Below are 18,753 nucleotides of genomic sequence, written 5' to 3'. Positions count from 1 at the left end.
TACGGTTAAAAATAGCTGAAATTGTTGTATCAGATAGTACTGAATAAACTGTCAGAATGAATGTGAACACAGCACATAAAAGTTAGGTGATGATACTGCTGGTTTACTGTTTACATGTTTCTTCTATGTTATTAGAACTAACTCCTAGGTATTTTTGCTCAGTCTTCTGAGAACATTTATTGTTAAAGGAAAAAAAAGACTGATAAAGCACAGAACGCACAGAAATGCAGAGACCTGAAAAGCTGAACTTTGGAAAAACAGTGGCCTGTTGCAGATGCTCTGAATTCTGAATACACATTCCTCTCCCCGCATTCTCCTAAAATGTTACTGATGGAGCTGTTCTGGGAGAGTACAGTAATTTATGCAGTGAATTGTGCTTAATTATGCACATTGAAAATGTAACAAAGCAGTAAATGCAACACAAGGCTCAGATGGAATATACAGTATCTTGAGTAGCATGGTTTGTTACCAAGACTGCAATTAGGATTGAAGAATTTCATGAACTGCATGGGATTTCTTTTCTTTATGGTTGAAAAATGCTTTAAAATGATTGAGCAAAAGATGCAATATAAGGATAAAATATATTTGGAGACTGCCTAGCTATTTACAAATGTTGAATTTTTGTATTTTTTATGTACTGTTTTGTTTAATTTCCAGGTATTCAGATCTATAGAACATCATTAATTGATGTAAACCTGATTTCAGATATATTTCAGTATACCTACGCAGACACTATCAGTGTAATTTTATTTACTATTTATTACACTTGTGTGTAATTTTATTTGCTAAAAGAGAGGTAATTTATTTGCTAAAAGAGAGAAATTTAAGGTTTCTGCTTAGATGTTTGAATATCCATGAGCAGTTGAAAAGTCATATTTTGCCAGCAGAAGTATTCTGAAGTATATGTATTTTTCTCAAGTGAACAATCAGAAGTTGATTTAAGTAATAATATGAGCAACCTAAAAAAGTCTCAACTGCAGAGAATTAAAATTTTTGCAGTCAAAAGCCTGGTTGACTTTCCAAACTGTTTTAAACAGATATTTACTCTAGTACAGTTTTTTAGAATATGTAGTTGTCCACTGAGACCACTTTTTCCTAGTGTAGACTTTTTTCTGCTTCACCTCTCATCTTCTGGTGTGCATTAAAATATTCTGTTTGGATGAATTGCAGTTTCATTTCTCTTTAATATCTTTGGTGGACTTCTAAATCTATGGCACCACGTGTGTTTTGATATTCTTCCAGAACTTTAGTCAAAATACATGAATAACAGCATTTTTCCTATGATGGGGAAGTAATGTACTGGAAATATCTTTTCAATTGCTTTTACGTTTGGAGTTCACACTTCGAGTTCTCAGTTCTAGTTGTAATCTCACAAGAATTTTCAAGCTTGGCTAACTGCCTTTCAGTCCTTCCTGTTTCTATAGTCTTTCTCCTTATCAGTGAAAATAGATTAGGTGAAAACATGATGCAATTGTAATTTTTTGCTTAAGCACTGTCATTCATTGCTCGTGGCTTTAGTTCTGTTCTGCAGAGAATCTCTTTGTTCCTATCCAGGTCACACAGGCACTTAGGTACGGAAAGAAAATACTTTTGCTTCTATAGCAGTCTGCTCTAACTATTCATCAGAAAACAAAACAAAACAAAAAAACATAAGCTAATAAGAAGTGCAATTTAATGAGTACTTAAATTATTCCATGTGACTTCTGTATTGTGAAAAACAGCAGATATTCCACATTTGCTTTATCTGTGCTCAACATGAAACATCTTTCTACCATCCATTCTTACCTGCTTTTCCCTTATCCAGAGTGATCTAGGATCTGGTTTTGTGTCTCAGTATCACTACATGTAGATAACAATTCATGTTATGTTCCCTGTAATTGTTTTATTTATTGCTTTCAATTCTAATAAACATTTTTTTTCCTAGAAAAGGTGTCCAGAACTACACAGAAGGAAGAAGCAACTGATTTTCCAGGCTACACTAGAAGTTATAGACACTGTCCTTTCTATTGTTGCAGCTGTTATTAATGCCTTCTCTAACATTTTTCCCCCCTACACACTCAATATCATGAAGCTGAAGTGGAGGAAACAGGAGGGCAAGCTGAGGGGGTCTCTTTTCTTCTCCCACTTCACTGGAGATACTGTCTGTGGTCTCCAAAATCTAGCTTTTGTTTAACCTCCAACAGTAGTATGTCTGTAGCTTTATTTTTAGAGAATATTTATCTGTTGAAAGGTTACTATTAAGAATCCTTCTGTACCTGGGACAGGAGTTGAAAAGACAAATTCTTGATGTGCGCTTAGAGTGAACTGGCAAAATGTTCCAATTGTGGAATATAATATCATCATTATCCAGCTGATTAAATTTATCAAAATATTCTGATTTTTGAAGTGATGGTTCTTAAGATAGGCTAACTTCTGAGTTTTCTGAGATGACTTTGTGTGCTTTTCTGTCTAAAGCATATCCAGCAAAGCGCATGAGCTTCCTGACACTAAATTCCCATGCCCCAAAGTCAGTTCTTCATTATATTCACTCTGTTTGATATTAGAATTATGGTAGAATTCCTACAGCTTATTCTTCACTACAAAAGCTCTGTTAATAGGAATTACAGCTTGTAAGTATCCCCATAAAAATAATCACAGAGGGCATTCTATTGATAGTTCATGTAGTTGTCGCAATTGACAGCATTTTTAAGGAAGATAAATGTATATAATTGGGATTCATAGGTTACAAGAATAATGAAAGGTGATCAGATAAGTAGAAGTTGTTGAATTTAGCTTGAATAGTATGATTCTGTGTTCTGAACTTGTTGCTTGAAAACAACGCACTTCCCAACACGAATTTATTTATTTTTTTATTTTATTTATTTTTATTTATTTTCACTGCTACTTTTAAGACTTCCAAGTTAAATGAATTCTTGCAGACTTTTCCACTTTTACAATTAGAGAGTAACCTCTTGACAGAGTGTAGAAACAGTAGAAGAGCAGAACAAAGATCATTCACCCATGTTTTGAAAAGTACACTAGCTGTTACCAGTGGCATGCCATTTATATATAATGTTATGTTAAATCCAAATTACTGATTGTCATGGATTTATGATTTGACACTGATACAGATTGCCTGAAGTGACTGCAGTTTAACAGTTTAATAGTTTACCTCTAAAACTGAGCAAAAACATCGTTCCAGGATTGTGAGCTACTGATTTTAGTTGTCTTGATACGGCAAGATCTAATCCTGTTGGTTTTGAATTTTATTTTTCATGAAATGTTTCCCCCTTGCACAGTGATGTCTTGCAGGATTTTCCCCAAGAAATTCTACATATTTAACTGATGTGCAAATTAATGTGAATTAATTAATGTTATTGCTTTCATTCCTGCTGAAGCAGAAATTTTTTTGAAAGAGGATTCTGTATTATCAGCCTCTAGAAATGCTATAGAGCCATTCATTGTAGAGCTGTCTGTTGTGTTAAATGTTTTCCATCTTGTTAAATATTTTCTATGCTTTGGGGTAAGTAAAATGTAGTTATCTATTATGTAAATTACAATTATTTTCTTTTAGATCATGTTTTTATTAAATATTATTTATAGTGCTTTTAATACGTATCACAACTGAAGGACAATGCTTCAAGCATTTAATACAAAGATGTACTGCTTGTGTTGATTATAAATCTGTGGCTGCATGAAAATATGTAAAGTTCATAAACAAACCTGTTAGTTTTTCTGGCAGACTAAAGTCAACTTGATTTTTTTGATTCATCTGTGAAAAACCCATGTAATCCATTCTTAACTCTTCCATTCCTTGCTTCATGGTGACACAATCTTTAGTAAGCCTGCCAAAAGCAACTTGATTAACTTGAGAAATAAAACTAGCAGAAACTGGCATGTCGTATTCACTCTTATATCTGATACTTAGAAACTGGAATGTTTCACTTTGGTTTTGTTAGTTGATCAAGGTGAATCCACAGATCCAGTTCTTACTGCAAATGGTCCTGATGGCACTATTTAAAAATAAAACTAAAGCATTTTGTGAAGAGAAAATACTTCCGTGAATCATTGCGGTAAAAGGAGATACTGCAAGCACATCACACTAGTGATGTCTCTTTGTTGTCACCCTGAAAAATATCTGGTTAATTTAAAGTTTTTCCTCTTGAAATTACTTTACGGACGTGATTGTAAAAGATTGTATGAGGTTCCAATATGAAAAACTGAGGTGAAACGAACACTTGAAGTTTCAAGAAAAATGCTTGCACTGTCCTTATTCTTTTGCTTACTGCTTTCACTTCTGCTCATGATGGAGATGCGATCCTGAAATCAGTGGGCCCATAGTCAAAGTTATGGTCATTCCTTTGAGATCTGTTCGTAGAACTCTTTGATCCTGTTAACTCTTCTGTTAAAATGCTTTCTGAAAGATCAGACAAGTGGCAAAATAATGAAAAAATGAAAGCTGTCCCAGCCTGCTTTGCCTTCAGTAGTGCAACCAGAGTGCCTATTTTAGCCAGGCCCTTAAATCATAAGGACCAGCATGTGCATAAACAGAACTCTTTATGTACAGTTATAAAGAAAATATACCAAATCTATCACGCTTGTTTGAAACACCAGCGAAAGCCAGTTAGATATGGAAAAGATGGTGCTATGGGGAAACACAGAAACATAATACACCTCTATGGCCTCACTTTCTCAGCAGAACAGGATATCTTTTTTCCCCACAAATAATCCCCAGCTTGGCATATTGACTTTTTCCACTTAAGACAAACACAAAGGATAAGATTCCTGCTCCCCTTAAGTGTGTTTAAAAGTACATGTGAGGAATTGCACCCTTCGAGTGCCTGGTTTTCTTTCAGAAATATATCCTAGAATTGAAGTTGTCAATTAAGTGTAATTTCTTAAGCATCTATGTACCTGTAAGTAGTCCTTCTTCTCTTTAAAAGGTATTATACCCTATTTTAATCAAAAAACATTAAAATCATTGGTGGTTTTTTAGTAAACAGGAAATGAAGGAAAAAACTAATAAAATAAATATATGTACTTCATTTTATTTTAATAAATTGTGTATTATTGCATGTTAGAAAAAATGTGAACACATTTTATATTAAGTTTATGTAAAACTTATATATATATATAAACAAAGGGAAGCTTGTAACCTCTTCCATCAACACTGGAAATCTTTTTGCTTCTCTCTGGTCAGTCAAGTACAGTTGAAGTATAGCTTGACACAGAAATAGTTCAGTCAATTTAGTGCGCAGTGATAGGGGAAAAATAGATAAAATGTCTAGAGTGAATGTGTGATGAGAGGTAAAGGCATTTATTTATGTTCTTCTTAAAAGGTCTTTGAAGTTTTTCAAACAGCTGCTTGCTTCTGCTAAGTAGCCACGTTATTGTGACTGCGAAATCATTTTGCACTTTTTGAGAAATTATTGTGATTTCAACCTTTATGGTCATTCCATACAAAAAGTAAAATCCTTGGGATTCTGATCCTGCTGGAATATTTGATGTTATGAATGAATGTGGCTGTTTGCAAATCTGAAACTGCAGTTCAATAGAAGAGATACAGTGTAAGATTTAACAAAAATAATAATGAACTCATCTTAGCAAACAGTTGCTAGGATGAGTTAAATGAGCGGCTGGAAAGAGCCTGGAAGAGATGTCTTAAAAATGACAGGGGTTGTAGTAGGCCTCTAACTTTTTAAATTTTGAAATATACCCTCACTTCTTATTGCGTGGAGAGCTGTTATTGCAGGGAGAGCAGTTTTGCATTATTCTTAATGCATCTCTGCATAACGATATCTCTTTATAACCTTATAGTAAAATTCAGAAACTGACCAATCTCTTTTATTTACATGTTACCTTGGTTTGACGGTATATACCTCTGTTTTATTCCAGGGAGCCTTTCATCATTCTCTCAGGAGGCTTGTCATACGATACCGTAGGAAGAAGACCCTGTTTAACAGTTATGCATGGGAAAAGTACTGCTGTGCTAGAAATGGATTATTCTATTGTTGATTTTCTAACTCTCTGTGAAACACCATATCCTAATGGTAGGCTTTGTGAAGATTTTTCTGAGTACTTCAACCTCTTCTGTCTGGAGTTTTATCCCATCATAATATTCCTTATTACTGCCTTTCTGTTTTACCTCTGGGAATCAGAGTGCAGCAGCAACATCTGATATCCCTATTATATGAGATCTGTTTTTCTTTCCACAGCGTCGGAGTAGTTTAGAATAAAATTTCTTTTATTTCTAGATAAATACTGATTGCTAATTACGTGTTTTTTTCTTTTCCTTTAAACTAAAGCATATGCAGACATAGCATCATTGCAATTTTAAGCTGCAGTTATTGCAGCAGATGTGTTCATCAATATTAGTGTACGTAAGACCTTTCCAGTCAATGCTAAATCTTGCTCATCATTTGTGGAATATTCTTAAATTTAGTTTCTGTATTATTCTTTCCAATATTTGCATTATGTTCTTTACTAACTTACCATCTCTCTCCTGCAGAAGAGGATTGGGTTTTTTTTGTCATAGATTAGGTAACTGTCTCACTTTAGTGCTATGATTTCTGATTCCTATCTTGTTAGCTGTCAATTTCCATCAAAGTATTTAGAACTCCATAGCTTGGAATTTGAGGTCATTCTGAAAGACAGCAAGCCAAACTTTGAAAACTTTTGATTTTCTTATTTTAATGTTATGTGATCTGTCTTTCACTCATTACTGCATGTGATTAATTTCATTATTGTTGAGTTAGGAAAAACAATTCAAGGTTGGAGAAATGTTATTGTTAGATAATTGTGTCTCTCTTGCTTATACAAGTTCATCTACATGGTCCTTTTCCTGTTATTTGAGCCATTCAAATGGTTCTAACAAACTGGAAGAGAATTGAGGGCAGCTAGATAAAGGTGGAGTATGACTTTTTTAATGTTAACTTGGAGTGTTAGGAGAGTGTTTTAATGTCTTTACAAACTATGTAGTCATTTAGTTCACTTTTCTACTTTTGATCAACTGCAAGAACCAATCACGTGCTTGAGACTGTGTATGCAAAGAGCTATGTTTACTTATATCTAACAGTTTTTCTTGTTTTTAGACTTTCAGGAGCCATATGCTGTAGTCGTTCTCCTAGAAAAGGATTTAGTGCTGATTGACCTTGCACAAAATGGGTAAGAATCCTGTATTCTCTAGGTATTTTTGTCTGATCAGTCCATTATTCTGCTCTTCAAATTTTCAATCCGCCGTAATGCCTCTCATGTCCAGAACTTATAACTTTGAATACAAAGTATAAGTTTCTTTCAGCAGAACAGAGTATATTTTTAGATCAGTTTTTCTCCAGGTAATATGTAGTATGTGAGTTGAATACTCTGTTGAATGTTAATGTTTTCCAAACTTCGTTGTCAGAAATTACTAACAGATCACTGGTGCTTTTTAATTATTACAGTTTATTTTAAATTGTGTTCATAGTGTGATGAGAGGAGGTTGGCTGGCAAAATACTGCACAGAATTTTGGGAATGGATCGTGGTCGACAGTGTTGGGATTAGTTGGGTTAATTTGGTTGACACTGAATTTTGTTGTCTCGCATAAATAATTGTAAATATTGCTAAGTGAAGATTTACTTATTGCTTAAAAGCAACTCACCACAGATGCAATAGCTATCAGATACAAGATTTGTATAGAGATATTTACAAAATTAAAATAGTAACATCAATTCCCTCTTTTTTTAGTGCAGTAAGAGATCTTTTAATGTAGTAATGTCCTATGCTGTTGTATGATTTTACTATTTCTTGTTAAAAATGAACATGTTTTTCATTCTGTTTTAGAAAAATCTTTAGTTTCCAACATAGCTTAATGTGAAATCATTTGTTGTTGCTAATTTTTCTATTAAAGGAATTGAAAGGATTGACCTTTCTCAAACAAAAAAAAAAAAGTATAGTATGCATTTCACTGGAGAGAAATGTCCTTTGAGCACAGATACATGTAACTGTTTGTTTTTACTATCTTTTTTTCTACTTTACCTTTTTTTCCTCATGAAGGTTCTATCACTCCCCAGTTGGAGTTGAGGAGTATATGTGCTTTTTTATTTCTAATTGGTAACCAAAAGTTGCTATCTATGACTTTCAGAAAGTGACCTTGGAGTTGCAGGCAGGTTATGAAATATGTTGGACGAGTTCCTGTCTAGGAACAGCATAATACAAAGTGAAAAGTAGATTTCTCCTATTCAAAGGATAGACTGCAGAGTAGAAATAAGTTCAACATGGCAAAGTGCAGAGTTTTGAGGAGGAATCCCAGGCATCTGTACAGACTGGAAGGAGTGGTCCTTGAGAGCAACCCTGCAGAGAAGGACCTTGGGGTCTTGATAAATGAAAAGCTTAACATGAGCCAGCAGTGCGCTCTTGCAGCTCGGAAGGCAAATGGTATCCTGGTCTCCATCAGAAGAGGGGTGGCCAGCAGGGACAGGGAGGTGATTGTCCCCCTCTACTCTGCTCTTGTGAGGCCCCACCTGGAGAATGTGTCCAGGTTTGGAGCTCCCAGTACAAAAAAGACAGGGAGCTGTTGGAGAGGGTCCATAGGTGAGCCACAGAGATGATCAGGGGATTGGAGCACCTTCACTATGAGGACAGGCTGAGAGAGCTGGGCTTGTTCAACCTGGAGAAAAGAAGGCTGCTGGGTGACCTCATTGCAGCATTTCAGTACTTAAAGGGAGCCTACAAACAGGAGGGGAGTCAACTGTTTGAGCAGGTAGATAACAGCAGGACAAGGGAAATGGTTTTAAGTTGAGGGAGGGGAGATTTAAGTTGGATGTCAGGGGGAAGTTCTTTACAAAGAGAGTGGTGAGGTGCTGCCCAGAGAGGTTGTGGATGCCCCATCCCTGGAGGTGTTCAAGGCCAGATTGGATGGGGCCCTGGGCAGCCTGGTCTAGAATTAAATGGGGAGGTTGGTGGCCCTGCATGTGGCAGGGGGGTTGGAGATTCATGATCCCTGAGGTCTCTTTCAACCCTGGCCATTCTGTGATTCTGTGATTCATGTTATTACAATTAAGACTTGTTAACTTAAATTCTTCCGCAAGCCATTAATATAGGAAAGTTTTTAAAATAAGAAACATAAGGGAATAACAATGTTCTAAACATGTTCTAGAAAGAGTAAAAGATGCTTGTTCTGTTTCAAGATCTATACTATCTTGATAGTGTGTTTAATGAAGTTGCTTAATACATTCATTCATAATTTAATTTTATATGCTTTTACTGTCCTCTATACAAAAAGAGTGCATTCTTCAGTGTTTCACTTATTCTGCATTTAAAATAATTTTTTTTCCTAGATTAACTTTCTTCCCCTTTCATCTGTTAAAGGTACCCTATATTTGAGAATCCCTATCCTTTGACAATACACGAGTCTCCAGTTACCTGTTGTGAATATTTTGCTGATTGTCCTGTTGACCTCATACCTGCTCTCTATTCAGTTGGCGCTCGACAGAAACGTCAAGGTTACAGTAAGAAGGTACAACATCCAGTACATGTATTTGAAAATACAAAAAAATCAACTGTTCTGAATAGGATAAGCATGGTCCTTCTATGACCAAAGCTTCATCTGATTAAGTTATCCTGTCTTTAGCTAGTAGATGTCTGGAGGGGTTTATAGCATATGTCATACTGTAGTCATTCTTTCCTTGGTGTGCTCCTGTCGATAGCCAGATCACTGGAAGCTAAGGGACTTCTTGGTGCAGGGGTGTTTTCTTATAGTCCTTGTTGGCTTGTCTTTGCAGTAGACGTGTCTAATAAATTCAGAAATTTTGAAATTCTGAAATCTGCAGTATCTGTAGGAATTTCAGTGATTTAACTCTGCACTGCATAATATTTTCTTCCTCAGTGTATTTGTTTCAATGTTCACATTACTCTCCTATATTTCCATATTTATTCCCTGTATTGTATTTGTTAATCTTCTAGGAATGGCCTATCAGTGGAGGCAACTGGGGTTTGATTACTCAGAGCTATCCAGAGATAATAATTACAGGGTAAGTGACACCACAGTGCAGTAATGTGTATTTTGGTCCTTTGGTCCTTGTGTAGAAAACAATATTCCAAGAGTGGTGCAGTGATTTAAGAAATGATGTTCACTAGACAATCCATATGCTTTGACAAGAAAGTCAATCAAAGCATGGAAAAGAAACACAGGAACTCTGTGACAGTGTTTTATATAAATTATTATTCTGATGTGGTGTTAGGAGTGTGTCTGCTTGCAGTCAATATATCGTGGAAGAAACTCCTCCTTTGTTGTTAACTTCTGCATAATATTTGAGTTGTTTTAAAGCATAGGAAGTCCATGGACCTGTTATCGATTTGTTGGTTTTTATCTTTGAGATGGATTCTTCTAACTTTACTGCAAGGAGTGTAAAGGACCACCACTACATTTTGTGTTTTTTTTTCTTTTTCAAACAACTCATGATCCCTCCTGCAGATTATTGTAACTTTGTACTACACATTAGAGACTTTGAGAGTAAATCCTGAGAAATCCAGTTTCAAGGATAAATAAATAAGTTAGATGACGTTTGCTCTGAAGTAGTTAATTTGGGCACTGCTTTATGAGTATCCCTTCAAATAAGGTACATATGTTTAAAAACAAAAATAAAAGTCATAAATTATTCTGAACTACTTGCAAGAAATGTGAGTAACTCAAATCAGTTTAAAGTGGTAAATTAATATTAGTGCAGTGGAATTCAGTGAAGAACCAGTAAAATAAGTTTATCACTTCTGACTAACTGGGGCAAGTGTTTGTAAAATACTAGTTTTCAGTAAGCTATTAAAATGCTGTGTCATTATAATAAGTAATAAAAATGGAATGTTAGTCATATTTTTAATTGGTTAATAGCAAAGAGGTCTAATGCTCCAACTAACAATTTTCTGATCTAATGAATTTTTTAATATTTTGTAGGCATGCTGATGGGTCGATCAAGTTTTGGGATGCCTCAGCAAGTAAGTTTTTTCAGAAGAAATTTTTTTCTATCAAACAGGAGATTTCTAAATTTGAGGAGATTTGTCTAATTAAATGTAATTGTGAATCAGTCATTGTTGTAATTCCTGCCCCATGTACAGTCAACTCCTTATAAAACTTTGATTCAAATTAAATTAAAATAATGCTAACATAATTTCTCAGTTATTCCATCGCAGTGAAAATGCACTAGTAGGCCAAGAGCTAGCAAGAAAACGTTTGCTTTAATTCAAAAGTAGTTTATCGAACATGCAGACATGCAAATAGGCAGATGTATTCCTTTTTAGTATAATTAAATTCAAGTTGTTTGTTGCGGTCTAAAGGAAGAGAGTTGTGTTTATATACACCAATTTGCTGTAATTGGTGCTCTAATTGACTTCTTTTGGCCACAGAAAAAAACATTTTTCCTGTCTCATTGGTTAAAGGGTCAATTACATCTAATGATCTACAGAGCTAAGAGTGAGAAATTCAGTAAGAATTCAAATTGGAATGGACTCTGAGTTAAATGTTTTTAAATCATCTGGTTCTGACTAAACTTACTCCTAGGACTTAAAAGCTGTCTGAAACAATCTTGGAATCATTACCAGTTTTCCTTGAAAGCTTGTGGAATACTCGTGAGATTCCAAAGTGCTCTAGGAGTATGTGGGTGTGGGAGAGAACAGATGCAATATATGTTTAAAAACTGGGCAGAGGTGTATTTGGAGTGTTGTAGATCCTTAATTTGTTTGGACTGGGGGTGGAACTTGGAAAAAATAATTGGTTATCTGTAGTTAAAAATAATATTCAGCATGGATCTGTCTAAAGCAAATTCTGTTAAAGCCATTTATTATCCTTTTAATAACAAATTACTAATCCCATTGAGGGAGAAGCTGCAGGTATCTTCTGTCTTAATTTTTAACAGCAGTACAGCCTTATACATGAATTGGAAAATTTGATTCAGATGAAACTGCATAAGAGAAATAAGGATAAATTAGATTTACATAAGGCTGTGATTAGTATTGTTGTCAAGTGTTAGGATGATTGACTCAAGACTGTGCCAGTGAAGTTTGAAAGCAACACTAAGGCAGTTTCAAGAATGTTGGAAGAAAGAATTCCAACTGAGAATAATATTACTCAAAACTTAATCTGTTAAAAAAATTGGAGGCCTATGGGAGTGCAGTGTCAGTGTTTGCACAAGTAATAATAATTAGAATGAATAAATTGGAATATCAGTAAAATGAAGATCAAATAATTCTTACAGTTTTAAACTGTGGTAAGGACTCATTAGGACAGATCTGGAAACTGCACTCTAAAGAAAAATGTGGATTCATCAGAAGGTTGCATTTTGTTTTCTGCTCAATGGTCATTCAAAAAAATTGGTAGAACATGAGAAAGAGGCCATGGATTTGAAATACTGTAAGCAGAAAGGGAAGGAGCTTTACTTCTTGTGCTATAGGCTAAGCTGAGATATGGTAAATGCCACTAAATATTGTTGTTATTATTAGAGAACCTAATTATAGTTAAACTTGTGAAACTCAGGATTTAGTTTTTAACTTAAATGTAACATACATCTCTTTTAAATAGGAATTTTTTTTTTTTCTAGCTAGCTGATCCTGCATTAGGCAAGTTGTGATGAATGGTATCAACACAGATATTCTCTGCCCTCCTTTGCTAAACAAAGAGATGTTTTCTGTGAAGCTAAATTTCTAAATTAGAAAAGTTACTGAGATAAATATATGTTTAAATAGAAATTAATTTTAATTTCTTTTGAATTGTTCCTAGTAACGCTGCAAGTACTCTATAAGCTAAAAACAGCCAAAGTATTTGAAAAATCACGGAATAAGGATGACAGGCCAAACACAGATATAGTAGATGAAGATCCATATGCTATTCAGATCATCTCGTGGTGTCCAGAAAGTAGAATGCTGTGTGTAGCTGGAGTTTCTGCACATGTCATTATCTACAGGTTCAGCAAGCAGGAAGTGACAACAGAAGTAATTCCGGTAATTTATATAAAGATTTTTTTTTAGTTTTATAAGATTTCTCTATAATAAGACTGTCGTAGCGATTTAGCTTTTCATTGTTTTTCATTGTGTTACTCAAAAGTACCGAAAAAGTCTCCTCAAAGCTAATAAATTTCTTTTTCTATGAAAGAAAAGTAGTAAACTAGCAAATTCAGCAAAAATGAAAGTTACACATCACTACTTTGGCTTTCATTGCCTCTCAGATTTGCTGCCAATAGTAACTCTTCTAACTTTCAATGCAAAGTGTGTGTCAAAGCTTAGTTGCATCAGACAGTTTAAACAAGTGAGTGAGATATAGTCAAAGAATTTTCAAAGACTTCAGTGAGGGACTTGATGACTCTTTTTCTTGATTCCTAATCATTATAATCTATCTTGGTGTACAGATATAGAAGAAAAGTACACCATACATGCCCTAAGTTCTGTCTAGGACTTTGCTGTCATGTTTGATTGTAAGATTCCAGGATAAATTCTATTACAAGAGTTCAAATCCTTTGTTAAATCAAACACACATATGCAACTTCACTTATCTGGAATGAATGAGCTGAAAGTTAACTTGAAGTTTGTTAGTCATCAAATACACTGTGTTCTGAGTACAGCCTTAATGATAATGCCGCTCTTTTTCTTCTTATTTTTCCACTTCAGACAAATATCAGTAAAGGAGATAAGACATGCTTGTTTTTTCCTTCTAGTATTTACTTATTCGTGCACATTGACTTCTAAGGGAATGTTGTTTTTTCTGAAAGGTTTTTAGAAATCAGCAGTTAGCAAGCCGATTCAGTTCTTGAAGTGTTTTTAAAACTACTGTTTAGATCTTTCAGTCTGAGTTAAGTTCTGTTTTGCAAATGTTGAGATTCAAACAGTAGAAGATCTTAACGATTACACAATTAATACTAATCTGAAATATGATGAATTTATTGTTTGAAATGTTATGACCTAACTCGATGCAACATTGAGCAATGAATTAAATAGTGCCACTATATGAGCAGATCAGCTAGGTTCTATGGCCCTTCCTAGTTTTAACATTCTAAAACAACATAAAATAAGCCTCCTTCATGACTGTATTATATGCTTGGAATGATGATTAAATGGGCTTTGTTTCCAGTATTTTGTTTCTTTTCAGTAATAAACAGGAAACTTTTAAATAGCAGAAAATAAGTTAATTTTCAAGGTTTAACCATCACATATTCAATCTTCAGTGGCTAGAATGATTATATTTCTGAAGACTGTGTGTGTGTTTAAAAAGATAATAGTAACATAAATATTACAATCTGAAGATAGAGAAGTCCCGAATGTCTCCCTTAGGACTAGTATCTTAATTGTGCTTAATCATACACTTTTTCTGAAAGACCAGCTTTTTTTTATATTATTATTTATTTGCTTTATTTTTACTTTGCAGATGCTGGAAGTGCGCCTGTTATATGAAATAAATGACATTGAATCTCCAGATGGTGAACAGATACCACCATTACCAACTCCTGGCACAAGTTCCAATCCTCAGTCCATTGTTCCCCAGTCTCATCCATCTACTAGTAGCAGTTCATCTGATGGCCTTCGTGATAATGTCCCATGTTTAAAGTAAGTATATTCTGTTATGCTTTTGTTATTTGTGAAACTTTTCAAGAATATTTACATTGTGAGGCTGTATGTACTCGGAAATTAATGTAGAAATGCTACTGTAAGTGAAACTCTTGTTTTCTAAAACAACATCCATAATTTATATAAATGTCATAATTATCGGTGATTTAAAAAAATCAGAAGATAATCACCTTATAACTCAGCCGGCTTTAGGAAATTTTACTAACATTGATGTTAGTATAGTTATAGATGTTCATGCTTTAGAGCAAACTTTTAAATGGGAACAGTATAGTTACTTTGAAATTTTTGTGTGCATTGAAATGAACAGATCACTTAACACTTCAGCTCTGCTTAACTTTAGGCCAAGTATGTTTGAATAGGCATCACTTGTTAGTTATTTGTAAGCAACAACAGTCTGTTCTCGTGATGCCTCTTATTTTTCTAAGTGTAAGATTTTAGAACTATTCAGTTTTTTAATTGTTTTCAGTTTTTAAATTGGGAGATATTTCTCCCAATTTTGGGAGTTTTTTGTGTATTTCTGTGTGTTTATTCCACTGAGAAATTAAGGTTAACAGAAGACTTGTTGTTTTGTTTTGTTTTGTTTTTTTTACTCTTACAAGAGTGCATCTTGAGACCACTTGACTATCAACTTTTGTTATAAAATCTATGTTGCACTCTATTTTCAGATATAAAATTAAGACGTATTTAATTTTTTTTGAAACTTTAAACTCCAATTTTAGATTTCAATTTCTTGAGTTCATCCATCTAGAAAATAGTTAATTCTGACAGGTTTATTTTTTCTGAGGATTAGCTTTGTATCTTCTTGATTATACTGAGTTATATAAATGTTTTGAAGACAGTAAGTTTTAAATGAAGTTAGAAAGACAAAAAGAGATTTTGTAAAATATTGGCAAATCAAAATATTAAATAGATAAAAAAGAAACTCAGGACTTGGAGGACCTGATGATCTGTATAGAGGATTTTTTTTTAATTCAAAAGGTAAGAGAGTCTTAATACTTTCTGTAGGACATTCCTAAGTTTGTTCATCAGTGTGCAAGGTATTTCCAAGACCTTCAGTCCTACCCCACCGTCTCATACTTGTTCTGTGAAACTGATACACCATTATTTTCTTCACAGTTTTCCAAAGTTTTCAAAGTTCACTGTGATACCAAATTCAGTGAATTATGCACATTTAAGGAAGAACACTTCAGAGAGTCATAAAAATGTGACGTTTTGTTTACTTTGCAGAGTTAAAAATTCTCCTCTTAAGCAGTCTCCAGGCTACCAAATTGAGCTAGTTATCCAACTAGTGTGGGTGAGTGGAGAACCTCCTCAGCAGATAACCAGCTTAGCAGTCAATTCAGCGTATGGCCTGTAAGTATATTCTACGCAGCTTTTTCAATATTCTGTCAAAAGCATTTGCTGTTAAAAACTAAGTCAGCGTGTGTTCGTGCAAAGTCTACAGCAACAGAAAAGATGCAATTAGATTTCTGTGTTTCCTGATAGTTCATTTCGGTGGTTTGTGGTAGTTCCTGATGATGTGAATGTCACACAAATCAACATCGCTCTTCCTTATGTGTGTTGTCACTGTAAAGCTAAGAATATATGTCAGTTAAGGCTCTATTGGATAAATTGGCATGAACAATGATCTGCTTTATTCAACATTACATGTTTTAAAAAGTAAATGCTTAAACAGTGCTACATTCTAAAATAGTAATTTGTACATGCTCTTAATTTATAGCAATTTATTAAAAGGTAGTAATAATAAAATATGGAAAAAAAATGGTAAGTCTTAAAATTCTGCATAGCAAAAAATATCAAAATTATACTCGCATTAGCGTTATCTTTCCTTCCACGTTATCTTTTTCCAGAGTAGTCTTTGGAAACTGTAATGGTATTGCCATGGTTGATTACCTCCAGAAGACAGTCCTCTTGAATCTTGGCACTATTGAACTGTATGGTTCCAATGATCCTTATCGTAGGGAGCCACGATCTCCCCGAAAAACTCGTCAGCCATCTGGAGGTGAGTAACCCACAGCCTACTGAAAACAACTTTGCCTGTCTTCTGACCTTTTCTGAGCTGATAGTGTCTGTTCTCTGAATGCATGTATGCTTTTGCCTTTGCGATTTTGTTATTTCAAAAATATTGCTTAATGAAATCTTTTGATGCTTGATATAATCACTTATGTTTTTATCAATGTAATGTATGTTTAAAAAAAAAAAAGCAGTAGGGGAGAAATTTTGTATGTATAGATATAAGCTATAAAAACTCAGTAGATTTATGCTGTTAACTTACTAGCACAGCTGGGAGGAGATTTAATATCTTGGTATTTCTCATAATCCTAGTACCCAAATCATAAGCTTATATGAGCCCATTAATTTTGGCAGATACCCAGCATATCTGCTGGGATCATTTTCTGTCTTATTTCAGCCTTTGTCTAGAAAGAGTGTTATGCTGTGTATACTCTTATATTTGTTTTAAAGGAAGCTTTTGATATAAATGAACCAATTAAAGTTTTTTTTTTTGTAAAAATGACTGTTTTGAAAAGATACTGAAGAAAGGTGGTAGTTTATACTAGGAGGAAAGTAATCTTTCAGTCAAAATCCCAAACATTTTTATTGGCAAAATGAAAAGTTAGAACTTTAAATAATAAGGAGAAAATAGTTTTAGTTGATATTTTTAAGCTAATTTTTAAAACACCTAAAATGGAACTGTTAACAACATCACTGTTGCCTCCAAATGATTATTATTGGGAAACACATTGTTTGGAAAACTTCATGGTTGGTTTACTTTAAGTGATTCAGAATAAAGTTCAGGTAGTGTCATACTGAAGTGAAAATGGAAGCTCCTGGACATATTTTAGTAAATCTTTGGTTTGAGAAAGATTTTGTTGCCATCTGTCAGATTTCTTCAACTGAGGAAGGTGCTTTAAAAAAATAATTAGCTTAGAGAGGAACACACACGGTTCTTGGGGACAGATGTCTTTTTCTGTTGTAGAGAAAGATAAGTATTAAAACAAAAAAGCATTCAGAGAGAAAGAAGTAACTTCACTGGTTCACTCTGTTAATGTCTCATGGTAGTAAAGGACTTGCCTTGTGCTGCATGCATTTATGTTTAAAACTGCTTTTTGTAGTGCTAAACATTAATCACTTTGTTTTCTTGCTTTTTGTTGTTTAATGCTCAGCATAACTGTATTACAACTGTATCTCTAAGATACTCCTCAGTGGAGTCCTTTTTGTTCATTAATGTAACTATTAAATGAAATTGTATATTTTTTTGATCTTACATTTTAATACTAACGATCTGCATGGCAAGAGCATTTTATAAACCTCATTATACAAGTTATTCAACTGGCTTTTCTGTCTCAAATGTACTGTTAGTCTCTCCATCTTTCCTTTTCTCATTGCTGCGTAAAGGTATGCTGACTGTGGCTTCTTGCATGTGCGGCCTTTCTAACTTATATTCAGAGTCTGTGAAAAAGCTTCGCACCTCTTATATAAGTAAGTCATCTCATGACCAAAAGAAAAATATTTTTGAACATCTGAATTTGATTTTTTTTTTTTTTACTTGCTGTTCACTTACCATAAATACTATTGTTATACCATTTTAAATAACTGTTTTACTTTTAGAAACTGTTTTGAACCATACGTCAATCATATTTCTTGTTCATGACATCCCTAATAGAAATGGGAAGAAAAAAAAAGAATGACCATAATAGTTTCTGTATTAGGGGGAAAGGGTAGGAGGGAGAAGGAAAGCAAGATCTTAGATCTCGCTTAATCTTAGAAGTTACTGATGTCTATGGTCCCAAGATCTTACCATCAAATCTATTTGTCCTCTGAGCACCAAGGCTAGAATCTGCCTTTACTTGTTCTCTGTACTGTAAGAAAAAGCTTGAGAATTCATGCTTGATTATGTTTATTAATTTACTTTTTAACATTGTAAAACACAATGATTTGTCTGTTCAAGTGGAAGTTTCCTTCTACTGAGATGTTGCTTTATAGGGATTGAGAGTGGAGGTATTAGTGTATTCTGCAGCCCTGTAAGATTTCCAAGCACTTTTGATGTTCAAGAGCACCGCAGTAGAGTCATAGCCCATCAGAAATGTGAGTTACCTCAGGGTTTTTCTGACTTATTCCAACACTCACAGCATCAAAGAATTCAGAGCATATGGACTTGACTTCAAAAGTATATGATTCCTTTCCCTGGCATG

At 34.2% G+C, this 18,753-nt stretch overlaps 1 protein-coding gene across 7 annotated transcripts in view; it reads left to right on the top strand.

The window, feature by feature from the left end:
- STXBP5 (syntaxin binding protein 5) overlaps positions 1-18,753 on the top strand; it is a 100,885-nt gene that overhangs the window by 52,308 nt on the left and 29,824 nt on the right. For all 7 annotated transcript variants that reach the window (XM_048935421.1, XM_048935419.1, XM_048935415.1 and 4 more), the window contains exons 10-18: positions 5,875-6,029; positions 7,071-7,143; positions 9,326-9,473; positions 9,920-9,987; positions 10,905-10,945; positions 12,723-12,943; positions 14,361-14,539; positions 15,788-15,913; positions 16,411-16,562. In XM_048935421.1, coding sequence (XP_048791378.1) covers positions 5,875-6,029; positions 7,071-7,143; positions 9,326-9,473; positions 9,920-9,987; positions 10,905-10,945; positions 12,723-12,943; positions 14,361-14,539; positions 15,788-15,913; positions 16,411-16,562 — 1,163 coding nt within the window. The remainder of the gene's footprint in view (positions 1-5,874; positions 6,030-7,070; positions 7,144-9,325; positions 9,474-9,919; positions 9,988-10,904; positions 10,946-12,722; positions 12,944-14,360; positions 14,540-15,787; positions 15,914-16,410; positions 16,563-18,753) is intronic.

This window comes from Lagopus muta, chromosome 2, assembly GCF_023343835.1.
Source record: "Lagopus muta isolate bLagMut1 chromosome 2, bLagMut1 primary, whole genome shotgun sequence".
Lineage (NCBI taxonomy): Eukaryota > Metazoa > Chordata > Aves > Galliformes > Phasianidae > Lagopus > Lagopus muta.
Note: the sequence above shows the minus strand (reverse complement) of the source record. Positions and strands in the feature narration are given on the sequence as shown.